The 16188-nt window shown below is 35.8% G+C and overlaps 1 protein-coding gene across 6 annotated transcripts in view; it reads left to right on the forward strand.

Annotated features, from left to right (window-relative positions):
* Rif1 (replication timing regulatory factor 1) overlaps positions 1-16188 on the forward strand; it is a 55156-nt gene that overhangs the window by 26892 nt on the left and 12076 nt on the right. For all 6 annotated transcript variants that reach the window (XM_004870030.4, XM_021248406.2, XM_021248404.2 and 3 more), the window contains 11 exons: positions 1668-1775; positions 2109-2258; positions 5525-5624; positions 8490-8754; positions 10144-10186; positions 10799-10998; positions 11584-11683; positions 13308-13427; positions 14564-14715; positions 15637-15720; positions 15811-15865. In XM_004870030.4, the coding sequence (XP_004870087.2) occupies positions 1668-1775; positions 2109-2258; positions 5525-5624; positions 8490-8754; positions 10144-10186; positions 10799-10998; positions 11584-11683; positions 13308-13427; positions 14564-14715; positions 15637-15720; positions 15811-15865 (1377 nt within the window). The remainder of the gene's footprint in view (positions 1-1667; positions 1776-2108; positions 2259-5524; positions 5625-8489; positions 8755-10143; positions 10187-10798; positions 10999-11583; positions 11684-13307; positions 13428-14563; positions 14716-15636; positions 15721-15810; positions 15866-16188) is intronic.

A 16188-nucleotide genomic window follows, 5' to 3' on the forward strand; every position in this document is an offset into this window, starting at 1 on the left:
TTCCATTGTAACTCAAGAGAATGAAACTTCAGTTTGGTGGTCCATGCCCACGCCCTACATTGCTGGGGACTGAACCCAGGCGTTTGTCCAGTCTTGGGCAAACTCGCTATCACTGAGCTGCATTCCTAGCCCACCATAGCTTTTACGTTACAGTGATACAGACTAATTCAACTAGCACATACTAATCAACATATTTTTCTGGAATTAAAACAATTTACATTTATAAAAGACCTCTTAGGAGAACAAAGACCCTTTATAAGTCCTTACTTGATTGTGTAAGATTTGGGGAGTTAATTCTGGGATTATTTTTTAGGATTTAAATTCCATGTATTAGCTCTCTGGTTTAATAAATTACTACAAATTGGTAATTAAAACATGCAAGAATATATGTTTTTAATTTAATTTTTGTTGATGCTGGAAGATGAAGCCAAGTGCTGTACCACAGAGCTGTATCCACAGCCCCAACAACATGAATTTATTGTCCCGGTTCTGGAAGTCCAAAATAGAATGTATCGGGTAGGATTGTTTCCTTCTGGACTCTGAGGAAGAATCTGTGCCATTCCTCTGTGTCTGATTATCGCTGGCAAGGCCATCCCCGACCTTTCTTTTTGCAGCAGGATCTTGATCTGTAGTGCAGACTGGGTTCAAACTTAGGATCCCTCTGCCTTACCCTCCTAAGTGCTGGGATTAACAGTTGTGCACCCTCATGGCCAAAAAACTTCATCTTTTTAAAAATTTTTTTTCACCCTTTGCTCTTTTTTGTGGGAGGGGGGTGGTTGTGGTGGTACTGGGGATTGAACACAGCATTCATACTGCACTATATCCACCTTTTAAAATTATTTTATTATTTTAATTTTATTTTGAATCTCACTAAATGAGTGATGGCAAAACTTTTAGAGACCGAGTGCCCAAATTGCAAACCAAAACCCACTTATTTATTGCAGAGTGCCAATACTGCACCTGATAGCTGATACTCTGCTGCTGGAGTGACTTGGCTCGAATGGCAACAGAGCGCTCTGGTGCCTGCTGTAACACACAGGCCATTGGTTGGCCTCCATTGTGCTAAATTGTATGGGCTGGGATTGAATCTGTGAACCTCCTTTCTCCAGAGTGCTGGATTTACAGGAGCACATCTGGCTGCTCTGACTTTTCAGACACATCATTTCAGTCTCTGCCTATGTCTTCACATAGTATCCCTCCTTATGTCTTCTGTGTGCCTCTCCACATTTTTCATCTCCTACAGTACAAATGCACCATTTGGTGGATACAGGCCCACCCAAATTTTATATTTGTAAAGATTTTAGCCAGGCATTGATGGTACATGTCGGCAGTCCCAATATTCTGAGCATCTGAAACAGGATTGCAGGTTTGAAACCAGCCTCTTGTGCGACTTAATAAGCCCTTGTCTCAAAAAAGAAAAAACCCCACTGGGGATGTAGCTCAGTGTGAAGGCCCCGTGTCCAATCTCCTACAGCAAGAAAGAAAGTTAAGTGTGTTTTCAGGTAAGGTTATACATATTCCCAGGTATCAAGAAGTGGGAGTTTGATATCTCTTGAATATGTTAAGATTGTGAGATGTAATTCTCACAATCTTGCATGTTACCTGCATTATGTTATTATGTAGGATTAGAATTAATGGTAATTTGTCTATTGTTTTTCTTATTTCAGACCAATGAAGTAAATCAAGGTGATGCCTTAGAACATAATTTTAGTGCCATCTATAGTGCATTGGCTTTACCAATACATCATATTTTTGCAGTACAGAGATTGCCTGTGGTAAGGCCATATCAAGTTTTTATGTATAAGAATTTATACTTTCTGAAAATACTGCATTTCATCCTTTATAATGAGCTACAGTAGTAGTTTTTCCTTAAATAAGACTAGTGTGACTTAATTAGCACAGGTGGAAGTTAAAAGAATTTCTTTTTACCTTTGATTGCTGGTACTGTGGTATTCATATCTGAAGTAACTTTTTGGGGAGAGTGGGTAAGGCTGTTAGACTCTTATGATACTTTAGATGTTACACTGTTGTTAAAAATCTAAAGGTATGTTGATTCGACTAGGTTTTTTGATACACAAGTATGCACATAAAACTTTTATTATTACTAGGTGACGATGAAGGCTTTACTTCAAACTTGGTCAGAATTATATAGAGTATTTGCTCGCTGTGCTGCTTTGGTGGCAACAGCAGAAGAGAATTTGTGTTGTGAAGAACTTTCTTCTAAGATAATGTCCATTTTGGATGATGAAGCCTTTTTGGTGAGTTTGTCCTGATATTGAACTCTTGTATTTAAAGAATTCTTTTTAAGGGAAGTAACATTTCTGAATGATCATTTACTGACGCTTTTATAAGAGATCAAGTTAATATAGAAAACAGTAAAACTTTGTGCAACCATTTAGGTCAGTGTTTTAGAACTGTTAAGAGTAAAGTTCTTGGGCCAGGGATTTACCTCAGTGATCCCCAGTACCAAAAAAAAAAAATAGATTATTTAAAAAGTAAAGTTCTTTTACTTTTTTGTTGTATTCCTCCTTGTGCTTATGGCATAGCACATAAGGAATACCAGACTGTTGCTTTCTTGGACCTCATTTTCTCATCTGTTTGCTCTTTAAAGTCAATCTTGAATGTTTATAGTGTTTTGTTTTCTTTATTTTTTTGAGACATGGTCTTGATATGTAGCTCAGGCTGGCCTTTACTCTTGGCAGTCCTGTTTTAGTCTACCAAGTGCTGGTATTATAGGCATGTGCCACCTTGCCCAACTACCAAGACTATCGTTATTGCTGTGCTCAATAATTATATTCTTTTTGTATCACCAGATGACTTTGAAGAGATTTTTGTTTTACTTTTTAATTTTATTTTAATTAATTAATTTTTTTTTGGTACTGGAGATTGAACTTAGGTCCTTGCTCTTGCGCAGCAGGTGGCGAAACCACTGAGCTAAATCCCCGGCCTGTTTATTTATTTTTTGTAGTCCAAGCTGTCCTGGAAGGACAATCCTCCTGCCTCAGCCTCCCAAGTGCTGGGATTACAGGCATGCACCATCATATCCAGCTATTTGTTTTCTTTTGTTGTGTTGTTTTTTTGTTTTTGCAGTTCTGGGATTTGAACTCTGGCCTCATGTATGCTCAGTGAGCACACTCATTGAACTACATCTGCAGCTCTTTTTTTGTTTTTGTTTTTTGTGGGTAGTTACTGCTGTAAGCTCATAGAATCTCCAGTCCTTCTTATTTTGAGTATACAATTTGTATGCCTTAAGCTGAATAGTGGATCTCTGGAACTTATTCATAACATGTAACTGAGTCTTTGTGCTCATCGTCTGATGCCACCTCACTTACCCCTTCCCTCAGCTCTGGCCAACCACCATTCTTTCGATGTGTTCCAGCGTTTTAGATTCTTCATATAAGTGGTATTCATCCTTTATCTGGCTTATTTCATTTAGAATCATGTCCTTTACCGTCACTCATGTTCTTGCAAGTAGAAGGATTTTTCTTTTTTGAAGGTGACCAGTAGCCACTTTATATAATACTACACATTCTTTATTCATTCTTTGTGGGCATAGATTATTTCTGATTCTTGACTATTAAGAATAATGTCACAGGCAATAAGGGAGTGCAGATGCCTCTTCAGAATGCTTCATTCATTCCTTCAATATATAGTCAGAAGTGGGATTAGTGAACCATATGGTATTTAATTTATTTATTTATTTTTAGTACCAGAGATCGAACTCAGGACCTTGTGCTTGCGAGGCAGCCGGTACAACCACTGAGCTAAATCCCCAGCCCGAATTTTAATGAAGACATTGACAATTGACCCAGTCTTGACATCTGCACGCACCCCCCCCCCCCCTTTTTTCTTGATATGGATTCTGTGTTACCCAAGCTGTCCTTTCAATTTCTGGGCTCAAGTGATCCTCTTACTTCACCCTCGCAGGTAGTGGGTACTACAGACAGATGCAGGCCATTGTGCCCAGATTCCGGATTGGTTTAATTTTTTAGAGTTTAAATTTTAATTTTTGAGGAGCTAGTACTGTACTATATGGTTTCATTTTTGTGACTTTGCAGTGTATCTTAAGTCAGGGAGCAAGATGGCTCCTGATTTGTTGTATTCTCACACAAGATTGCTCTGGTTATTCAGAATCTTGAGTGTTTATCTAAAATGCTGTTGAGATACCAGTATAAATTTCATCGAATCTGTAGAGATTGCCTGGGGTAGTATGGACATTTTAGCAATATTTTTCCAGTAATTGGACATGGTATTCTTTTCATGTCACACAGTTGTGCAGTTAAATTACTGAATTATTATAGTTTATGTGGTTGCAGTATGGAGTTTAGCACTAAGCCTTTTCTTTCTTGCTTGCTCTTTGGGTAGCAGTTTGTTCTCTCATAAATTTTAGGATTATTCTGTTCCCTTTGGAATTTGAACATTTTACTAGTGTGTTTTAAGGATTTAGCGAACCTTTTTGGTCTAAAGAGCTATACCTTTAGCTCAGGAAAAAGATTTAGTGCTCTTCATTTTTTTTCTGAGTAATATTTTGGATAGTTTTTTATTTTTCTTTATTTTTTTTGGTACCAGGGATCAAACTCAGGTCCTTCCGCTTTCGAGGCAGGTGGCGGAACCACTGAGCTAAGTCCCCGGCCCTTGGATAGTGTTTTAGTCTGTCTTGTGTCATTTACTCTCTCTATATCAGTGGGGGTTTTTTGTGGGTTTTTTTTTTTGTAACTGCTTCCCATTCCTTTGTGGATAAATATTGAGGTATGGGGCTGGGGATTTAGCTCAGTGGTTCCGGCGCCTGCCTCGAAAGCACACGGTCCCCAGTTCAATCCCTGGTACCAAAAAAAAAAGCAATCAGTTACATTTAGGAGGAGGAAATAGTATGGAGGATCTTAGCAACTTTTTTGTTGTACCTCTTGTCTCCATTGAGTTTAATGAATAATCTTGTAATTTTCAAGATGAGTTTGATAAAGAATCTAATTATGAGGGTTAGAGATACAGCTTAGCATTAGAGTGCTTATATAGTACGCATGAGGCCCTGAGTTTGACCCCCGCATGCCCAAAAGAAAAAAAAGTAACTATAAGTCTTGCACTTGTCTTCTGAACTTCAGGTAGATATGATGAGTTTTTTTGCTTTTTGAGACAGGGTCTTGCTATGTAGTTCAGGCTGACCTTAAACTCACTAATTAGCCCAGGCTGGCCTCAAACTCCCTGCCAATCCTCCTGCCTCAGCCTCCTAAGTGCTAGGATTACAGATGCACAGCACACTCCTGGCCAATAGGATGAGTTTTATGGGCATCATAAAGATAAATTGTTTTTCCTGAATGTTAAGGAACATAAATTATAGTATTTGGCACATAGTAGTTAACTGGGAAATGTGTATAGCCATAGTTTTACTTTATTTGAGGAAATCTATGAAATGTGTGGTTGTTTTATGGTATTTGTGGGAATAAGTGTTCTTCTTTCTTGTTGCTAATTTTTGTTGAATACTGTGATCATGTTTAAAGTTTCTAATTATGGTACTTTTCTTGCGTAGAATTTGTGGTTCTTGGACAGGATCATTCATATTATTACTGTAATAGTGGATTGCATTGACTTTTCACCATATAATACTAAATATCAGCGCAAAGTTAAATGTAAGTATCTTCTATTTGTTCATCCAGTATTTCATAAATACAGTACTACTGAATAGTTGTCAGGAAAATCCTATCTTCCTGCTGCACGCACGTGCATATAGACACACACAGATTTTTACAATAAAGAGCAAAATGTCCTAATTACATAAATTATTTCATAATACAGGTGATTTTTCTCATTCCTTCAGATATGAAACTTGTTATTCCTTAAGAAATATTTCTATTTAGATAAGAACCAAAAGAGATTATGTAAAGGTGCAGATTTCCAATGAGGAATGTCATTATATTGTATACCTAAAATGGTACCAATGATTAGAATGAATAATCAATAATGCAAAATAGGAAGAAAAGGTCCAAAGGGGTAGGGTTAGTGGGAGGGGCAGGGGAAAGGAAAGAAGGGAAAGGAAAAATGATGCGTAATGGAAAAAATGGAAATAAAGTCTTTGTAAATAGGGAAGGGTGGAGGGGGTGAAGGGAGGGCTAGGAATGGGGAAAAAATAAGAACCAAGACGCATCATGTAAAGGTAGAAGTTCCCAATGAGAAATGTAATTGTGTTGTATACCTAAAATGTACCAATAAAAGACTTTAAGAAAAAAAGAAATATGTCTATTTGGAAATCTAATTTGAAAATTGAATTAAAATTAAAATTGAAAAAAATCATGAAATCAGTTAATTGGTTATGATTTTACAGGAAAGTTAAAATCTCTAAAAAGTTAAGTGAGGTTCTTTTGAGATAGGTTCTTGCTATGTAGCTCAGGCTGCCCTTCAACTCAGCTGCGATCCTCCTTCCTCAGCCTCCCAAGTTAATCTGCCCAGCCAGATTAACTGAGTTTTTACCATTTTAGTTAAGTTTGGTAAGTTGGGATTGTAATAAGCTGGTTTGAAAAACTACATTTCATGGTTGATTTTTGTAATAAATGTCACAGTGAGCTATTTTAATCTAATAATTGATTCTTTTAAATACATCTGTTTTTATATGTTCTTAAATAGAAAGTGATTACCTGCCATTAATAAATACGCAAGTTGGTGTTGAGATTTATTTTTTCTATTTAAAAAATAATTTCTCACTAGAAGGATTGGTCACTGATGATTTATAAAACATACTTCAGATACTTTCAGAACTCTTCATGTGTGTGGCTTTTCACTTATTACTAGATAGAATAATAGAAATAGGGCTGGGTATTTAGCTCAGTGGTTCTGCCGCTTGCCTTGCAAGTGCAAGGACCCGAGTTTGATCCCTGGTACGAAAAAAAAAAAAAAAAAAGAATAATAGAAATACCATGTTACACAGATGCTTGAAATAAATTTCAGCTGTCCCTTTGGGTTAAGTAGGACATAGTCTGATCACCTCACTTTGTCAGAAAACTAATTTCTGAATATCAGAACTTTAAAAACAATACCAGAGATTATTTTGTGAGTTATTGATGTGCTATAGGGCCTAGATAATCGACTCATATTTACATACTATTACCCATGTTGGTACTTCTGACAAATTAGATCTAACTGCATATCAAATCCATGGTCTACCCTGGCGTGGTGGTGCACGCCCGTAAACCCAGGACTCAGGAGGCAAAGGCAGAAGGATCACTGAGTTTAAAGCCGTCCTGGGCTACGTAGTGAGTTCAAAGCCAGCCTGAACTACATAGTGAGACCCTGTCTCCAAAAAAAAAAAAAAACAGAAAAAAAATAATCCGTGGTCTGTAAACCTTGTTAGAATTGTCTCTTGTGTTTTTTACTCTTATCTAGAACAGCCAGAGATCGTCCATAGGTATTTATTGTGCACTAGTAGGCACTAGTCATTTACAGATATAGGTGACTAGATCAAGTAAGGTGTATAGGCTCCCATGTTTCCTGTGGAAGTTTTATCAGGATAATATTATTCAATGGCCTGTAATTAGTATTATTCATTGTAGTGCCCAAAGGTCCCAAATTTAGGCATTAGGCTTGCCCTCAAGGTGTCTCATAACCTTTTGATACATCCACATTATTCTTTTGACAGTACCAACATAATATACTTAGCCTTGTACTTTCCCAGCAGCCTGGAATCAGCCATTTCTCCAGGGAACATGGTTCCTTTGAGCTGAGACTGGCAGTTTGAAACCAAATTTTATTAATTGCTACTCCAAATCCTCTTAAGTGGACAAAGCTGGGAATTTGGAATGTGTCATCTATTACTCTGAGGGTTTTTTTGGGTACAGGGTTAGAACTCACGACCTTGCACAATGAAGGCATGATGCCACTGAGCTAAATCCCCAGCCTTTGGTTTGATTTTTTGAGACAGGTAGTTTAGGCTGGACTTGAACTTGTGGCAATCCTCCTGCCTCAGCCTCTTGAGTGGTGGGATAACAGGCATGCGCCACCATCCCTGGCCAAGATAGTTTTTTTGAACCAAGGAAATATGTAGTAAAGTTTCTTTGCATTTTATTGCTCAGGGTTTGGATCTCAGATCTGTTAGAATATTTTTGTGGGAACTAGTGTACTAAAGATGAATCAGGAAATAGTAATTTCTAATGGAAATTTTTATTTTGAAAACTTAAATTTAACTGTGGGGCTTGTCTTAAATGTGGTTTAATATTTTTTATGAAGTAGTTGAAATGATGAAAAACAAAAATTTCAAATTTTACAGTTTCTCAGGGAAAAATGGAATCATTTTTGTTATTTTTGCCAAATAGTTTTTCCATTGTCTCTGGTTTTCATTTGTGAAGATAATATTTTATTGGTATATATTTGTTAATGGTATTTTGTTTTAAGGTTTGTTTGGAATGTCAGTTAAAAGCATATATTTAACGTATCATATTTAAGTGATATATTAAGGTAGGCATTGACATTTTTCAAAGTAATTAAGTTTTCAATTTATATCTTAGCACCACAGAGATCTTCAGATTGGGCCAAAAAGAAGAAAGACCCCCTAGGAAAATTGGCCTCTTTAGTTAAACTTATTGTAAGAGTCATCTGTTCTTTCCACACTTTGAGCTTCAAGGAAGCACATTCTGATGCGCTACTTGGTGTCGGCAACTCAATCATTAGCATGATTTCCAATCTACTTGGACATATTTCTTTGCCTTCTGTGATTCGAAAAATATTTGCAGTATTAACAAGACCCTTGGCATTGTTTTATGAAAACTCCAAGTAAGTATTTTGGACTTCTTTTGAATTAAATGTATGCAGTGATAAGGGTGTTTTCTTGTCAGCTTTCCTCTGCATGATAATTGTGATAGTTTAATTGAAAATAAAATTCTTTGTTAAAAAGGTAGATCAAATGGTAATCTGTGGTAGAAATTGGAAGTCCTTTATTTTTTCTGCTTATACCCGTCGTCCTTTTCAGTTTGGTGTGTTTTTTTCAGAATTGCTTTTACAAATACGCATACTTACTAAATTTTGTAGTTTCTCAGGGAAAACAAAAAGGAAAAATAATAAAATAACAGATAAGGAAACATACTTGACATGCTACTCTGCAATTAGGTATATGGTAGGCACTTAATATGTTGTCTGTATTTTGCACCATTAATGTAAGGATCTCATTGTCTAAAGCATCTGCATAGGATTTCATTATACTTTTCACCTAGTTTTGATAGGTGGATATGCATGGTTTTCCAGCACTTTTGCTTTACAAGTGAACATTATATGTACAAAAATTAGTGCTTGCGTTGACCACTTTCTGAAAAACAGCATTTTCTTTTCATTTTTAAAATATATTTTATTGTCTATTAATTTTACAAAGTATTGGGTTTCATTGTACCATTTTGATACATGCATAAAAAATTTCATCACACCTATTTCCCTCCTTTATTTGTATACATCCCTCTTATTTCCTTCTTGTTGTCTCTAGAACAAGATTCTTTAAATATGTGCATTTAAAGTTTAGAATTAACCTCCCAAAGTATGAATTACTACTTTTACATTTAAAGTAACTAGTGCCCTAGAATCTGCAGAAATCCCAAGTAACATTTTGAAAGAAATCCTCAGTATTCTTTTTAGCAAACTTGTATGGTTTAATTGTAATAATTTTCCTTTTGTAAATTAAATTCATGGAGGGCTGGGGATTTAGCCCAGTGGTGCTGAGCCTGCCTGGCAAGTGTAAGGTCCTGAGTTTGATTCCAGGTGCCAAAAAATAAATTCATGGGAATAATTTTTTTCCCCCTGGTACTGGGGATCGAACTCAGGACCTTGCACTTTAGAGGCATGGAAACTGTGCCATGATACATTTTACTACATTGGCAAATTTTAGTCTTTATTTCATCAAGAATAATTTATGCTTTTAAAGCATTCAAAAAGTAGCACTGTGTGAACACTTACTTATGTTGTAGATTGTTTTCTATGGTTTATTTTCCAAAGGTGGGTTTGTTTGATGCTTAGTGTTTGCCAATTTGCATTTTGCTTGCTTCCTTGGGACCATGTGTATATATACCTTGTGATTTTATGGCTGTATCACTTAATTTTTAGGTTTAGCTTAATAGGTAGTAGTGTCAACTTCCTAAAATACAAATGGTACTATATTTTATGTGCTTTTCTTCCCAGGCTTGATGAAGTTCCTAAAGTGTATAGTTCTCTGAACAACAAGGTAAAAATAGACCATTGTTTATAAAACATACTTTTTATGATGAGAAAATGGGTTTAGATAATCCCCTTCCTTGAAGATAATTCTGATTTTTTTTAATGAGTGATAGTACGGTTTTTAATGGGCGTTTAATAATATGATATGGATACATTCACAGATAGCTTTTTGAGAAAGAGATCATTATTATTTTGAAATTATATTAGTCATTAAGTCCTGTCTCATGTCTTTATGTATGAGCATTGGCCTCCAAAGATATATATTTGAAAGTTAGGCAGTCATTACTGTTATAATAAATATAAAACCTTTTTTTTCTTTGGTATGGGGGATGGAACTCAGGACCTTTTGTTTGCGAGGCAGGCAGTGGAACCAGTGAGCTAAATCCCTGGCCTTAAAACCTTTTTTTTTTTTTAAGTGGAGAATAAACTCAAAATCAAGCTAGAGTATCAATAAAGTAAATTTACCTGATAGTTTGACAACTTAATAGAGAGGGATGTATATTACCTTGACCATGGAGACTTGATTAAAATCATTCACTTATTAAACATTCAAGTAGCAACATACACTTTGACTTGATGTTTAGTATACTTTTTGCTTTTGTTCTTTCCCTTTTCCTAGTTAGAAAAGCTACTAGGAGAAATTATTACTTGTCTACAGTCCTGCGCTGGCACTTATGACAGTGAACTTCTTGAACAGCTCTCCCCACTGTTATGCATAATATTTCTGCACAAGAATAAACAGATTCGAAAGCAGAGTGCTCAGTTCTGGAATGCTACATTTGCTAAAGTGATGACGTTGAACTATCCTGAAGAGTTAAAGTATGCTAACAAAACTTTTGTACAACTATTCTGTATAACAATGTGAACTGGTATTTTGGTTTTTTTTTTTTTTTGGTACTGGGGATCGAACTCGGGTCCTTGTGTATGTGCAGCAGGCGGCGAAACTGGTATTTTGGTTTTAACATCAGCTTTCTTAGGTCAGTTACAGAGAATTTTTTAATTGAACTATTATAATCTCTGGTAATTAACATTGTAAACTATTGGGGGGCTTAAAGTAATTTGATTTTTTGGAACCCATGAAAGCAATTTAAAATTATCCTTAATAGACAAGAGGAGCATTGATGATAATTAAAGCTCAACATGGGTACTTACTGTAATATTTTACTTCTATGTGAAATTTTGCAAGATAAAAACATTTTGAAAAATTTTTAAAGAAAGTAGAAACTCTGAAAAGAGGATAATTCATATATTGTCTGATTTCTCCTACTTTTGTATATGTTAGTAGTCTTTAGGGCAGTTACATTTTGCTCCTTGAAAAATTAAAATAAATGCTCCAGTTAACATCACAAGTACTCACCAATACCCTTCACTCAAATGTATATATGTTTATATATTTTTTTAAAGACCAGTACTAAGAGAAGCCAAACAAAAAGTTTTACTTCTGTTGCCTGGTTTGGAAAATGTTGAAATAATAGAGGAATCCAGTGGATCATATTCAGATGCAGTAAGATTTGTTTTGCTTTGTTTTGTTTTTAAATTTTTGATCGATGCCTGAAGTTTATTAAGTAATAAATAGACTCTGAATAAATGAGTTCCACATGATTTTAAAATAATATAAATTTATAAATATGTATATATGTACACACATGGTTTATGAGTTAAGGGCAAAAATCTTCACTGGAGATTATGATAAACTTGAACTCAGGACTTTATATGCACTATTTTACAAACTTAATGAATATTGCTTTGGAAAAAACTAGAAATACTAGTCCACTCCTAAGTTACAACTACATTTTATTTTCTCATTTCCTTATATCTAACTTCTGACGGAAAAACAGTCCTTGCCGTCACAATCACCCATTAGAGCAGGAGTTGCTTTGACTAATACTTGATTACTATCTGGAGATCTAGGAGTTGAGAGGAGTAAAGGCATTGAAGTGTGGTGCATCCTTAGTGTTTTTTTTTTTTATACAGCAACAGATGATATATAGCCAATCAGTGCCCCCCGCCCCGCCCCCCCCCCCCCATTTGTGGTGCTGGGGATTGAATCCAGGGCTTCATATTTACAACTGAGTTATGCCCCCTCTCTTTTTTAATTTGAAGAAGGATCTCACTAAGTCTCCTTGGCTGGCTTTGACATTGTGATCTTCTTGTCTCTGCCTTTTTTTTGTTTGTTTGTTTAGGTACCAGGGATCGAACTCGGGTCCTTGCGCTTGCGCAGCAGGTGGCGAAACCACTGAGCTAAATCCCTGGCCCTTCTGCCTCTGAGTAGCTGAGATAGCCATGCCCCACCAGATTGGGTTTATAGCTTTTTTGTGTAAAATCAGAAAAAGAAAAAGTAGTGATAGATAAGTTCTGTTTTGTTTTGCTAAATAAGAATTCTTACCAGATCAAATGAGTTAGTTTTATATTGGTTCAGTGTAATTCAGACTGTGCCATATATTCTGGTGTCGGAAAATGTGTTTGGTATATTAATATTCTCTATCATACGTACTTGCGTGTCTACCTACACTCCTCCCTCTTTCCTTCCCTCCCTCCCAATGCCTACAACATACTGTGCAAGCATTCTGCCGCTGAGCTGTATTAACCCTCTATTTTTGTTGGTTTGCGATAGTCTTGCTAAGTAGCCAGGCTGGCCATAAATTCCAGATCCTCCTGTCTTAGCCTCCCAAATACTGGGATTACAAGTGTTCATCAGCACACCTGGCTTTTCTTTTTTTTGGTACCGGGGATCGAACTCGGGTCCTTGAGCTTGCGAGGCAGGCAGCAGAACCACTGAGCTAAATCCCCAGCCCTCACCTGGCTTTTCTTTATTCTTTAATGTTGAAAGTTTTATAGCTTTTATTTTCCTCTTAGAAATAGTTCCAGTAATAGGTACAGTCATTAATTCCACTGATAGGGTTAACTTTACAGTATTTGCATAATACATCTTGATTTCAGAATTCATACAAGTTAAACTATGAAACAGATATAGAAGTTAAGACACGTTCTCTTGCGTCTTGGACAGTTTTCAACAGGCTGAATAGTAAGAAATTTCACATGTGAAATGAGTATTCAGTAGACTGGAATTTTCAAAACATGAAAAGCAAATTATGCTTAATAACATTGTTCTATTTTTCATTAAACAGACAGAAAATTCACAATTAAACATGAAGATAAGTGGTGTGGAAAGAAAATCAAATGGAAAAAGGGATTCTTTTTTGGCACAAACAAAGGAAAAACAAGAAAATATGAAGCCATCTGCCAAAGTATGTTTTCAGAAATGTATTTAATAGAATTTTTAAAATAAAGTACATGGTAATTTATGGATATACAACTTCAAAGTGGAACAATAAGTTGTAACCATTTTGAAAAAGACGGTCTTGGAGTGAGAGTTTAGAAAGAATGCCAGGATAGCCTTGTGTGTCCATTCCTTCCTAGTTATTTTTGTTGGTCTCCTGTTCCCCAGGCTTGAACCCAGGGTCTCACACATGCTGCACAAACACTTTACCACTGATTCTTGATTCTTGGGGGATGGGGGGTCATACCGGGGATTGAACTTTGGTCTTTGTGCTTGCAAGGCAGGCAGCAGGTGGCAGAACCACTGAGCTAAATCCCCAGCCCTTGATTCTTAATAATAGTGATTTTATGTGGTACTTTTGTTCATGCTTTATACTTTCTATTCTGGGCAGTTTCTTCCTTGCAATAGGATATGTCTGGGTATGAATGACTAACATAGTAGCATATAAGAATATTTCAGAGGTTTAATTTAGAGCTATTTTTGTAGAATTTAATATTTTGAATAGAAATAGAACTAGTGCCTAGGCAAGACTTCTTTCTATTTTAAACTCATATCAAAAAATATGTCTAGTTGTCAGTTACTTTCTGGCAATAGTTCTCTTTCATGACCTTCAAACAATAAGGTTTATTCTAGGATTTTGAAATTGAGACCCTGGTAAAATAAAAGGAAAATATTTCAAAGATTGATACATTCTTGTAGCTAGCAGAATAGAATGAAAAGAATGATTGTCATGAAAATTTATATAAAATTACAGTATAATACTAAAGTTACTGTTGTGTAGGATATACTGTATTCTCATCTTGACTAGTTCATTGATTCACCTTGAGAATTAAACTGTATTTCCTCTTTCCAAACTAGTTTGTTTTCTGTGTTATCATAAAAATGTAATTTACCCATGCTTTGTAGTCAAGCACAGATGTGTTTCCTTTTTAAGGACACTTAATGGACTAAAAACAAGGACATTATAGAAATTTGGTTTGATTGTTGTATGCACTTGAACCTCAAACTTAAAATTGTTGTTGTAAAACTATCAGCATTACAAAAGCAATAGAAATTTTGGGAAATAATTTGGAAAATAAAATGTATTTTTTAAAAAATCTGCAGCTGAAACGAGAATCTTCATCTCCAAAAGTAAAGAGGGAAATGCTTTTGGAAGAAGAAAAGTCTACTGATTTTGTGTTTATACCTCCAGAAGGAAAAGAATTAAAGGAAAGAATACTAACTGAACACCAAAAAGAAGTACTCAAGACAAAGCGGTCTGTAGGCCTTTGCTCATAAATTGGGTATTCTATATTGATGCTTAAGTTTCATGCAGCAGATTATAACTTTGTTGTCAAGACTAAGATACTGTATATACTTGTGCTTTTGTGGTGCTGGGGATCAAACCTAGGATCTTACACATACTAAGCAAATGCTTTGCTATCCCTGAGCTATATGCCCAGCCCCCGTTACACTAAATTTTAAGGATAAAAGATATATTATGCGTAACTGGATTTCATAATATAAAGCTACATAGTAGCTTCCCTAATGTCTGTAAACTGAATTTCTTTGCTGAGATAGGTTAGAAGGGAAGATGATTTACTGGAAAATAACCACTTGGGTCTTGATTTTTATTTTTTAATAAAATATAATAAAATTGTAATTTTTGAGTGTGTTGTATAGGAATGTTGAACCCAGAGTCTTTGCACTGAACTATACCCAGCCCTTTTGTTTTTTAGGGAAGGTCTCACTATATAGTTCAGGTTGGTTAGGAACTCCCTGTGTAACACAGCCTGGCCTCGAACTTGTAGGATACTCCTGCCTCGGCCTCCCAAGTGCTGGGATTACAGGCATGTGCCACCATACCCAGCACCCCCAGCGCTTTTAATATTTTCATTGTAAGACCGGCTTTGGCTAAGTTGCCCAGGCTAGGGTCAAACTTGGTACCTCCTGCCTCACCCTCCCTGAGTGCTGGGATTATAGGTATGCATTACCACGGCCAGCATTATAAATTAAATTGAACCTAGGACCTTAACAATGAGACATATCCTCAGCCTTTTGTATTTTCTTATTTTGAAACAGGGCCGAGATTCGAATTTAGGATTCTCCTGCCCCAGCCTCCCAGAGTGCTGAGGGTATGGCCATATACTACCATACCTGGCTTACAGAGTTTTGAAGTTCTATAAAATGTTTTTCAGGTGTGATATTCCTGCCATGTATAATAATCTGGATGTTTCACAAGATACCTTATTTTCTGATCACTATAGTCAAGAAGAGTCTGTGTAAGTGTTGAAGCCATCAAACTTAAAACTAGTTTTCTAATTTTTTTAAATAACTATAAGTAATCTAATTTATTCCATTATTTATCTCAGGCAAACTCCTACTTTAACTGAAAAACCAAAGGAAGATACCAAGATGGTGATTAAGGTATATTCTGTATTTCAGTTTTCAGGGTTTTTGAATCATTGTTCCATTATGGATTCCCTTAAATTGCCAGAAGATTTTATAGTAGGTCTTCTTTTTAGTAATTTTAAATTTTTATCGTAGAGTCTCCTCCTAACTCCCAGTTGTGCTGTAACAGAATTGTCCTGTGTGTCTATTTAAAATAGACATATGTGGCTTTTATTGAATATTTGTAATTAGGAATAGACTAGCAGACACCTGCTATTATTTTTGGAATATTTGCAATGTATTGAAGACACTTGTCTTTTCAAGTACCAAAATTCTGCACTTAAATTTCCCTAGAAAGT

Source organism: Heterocephalus glaber, unplaced genomic scaffold (genome assembly GCF_053883595.1).
Source record: "Heterocephalus glaber isolate CG9 unplaced genomic scaffold, H.glaber_assembly_v1.0 deba00001097, whole genome shotgun sequence".
NCBI classification, from domain to species: Eukaryota; Metazoa; Chordata; class Mammalia; order Rodentia; family Bathyergidae; genus Heterocephalus; species Heterocephalus glaber.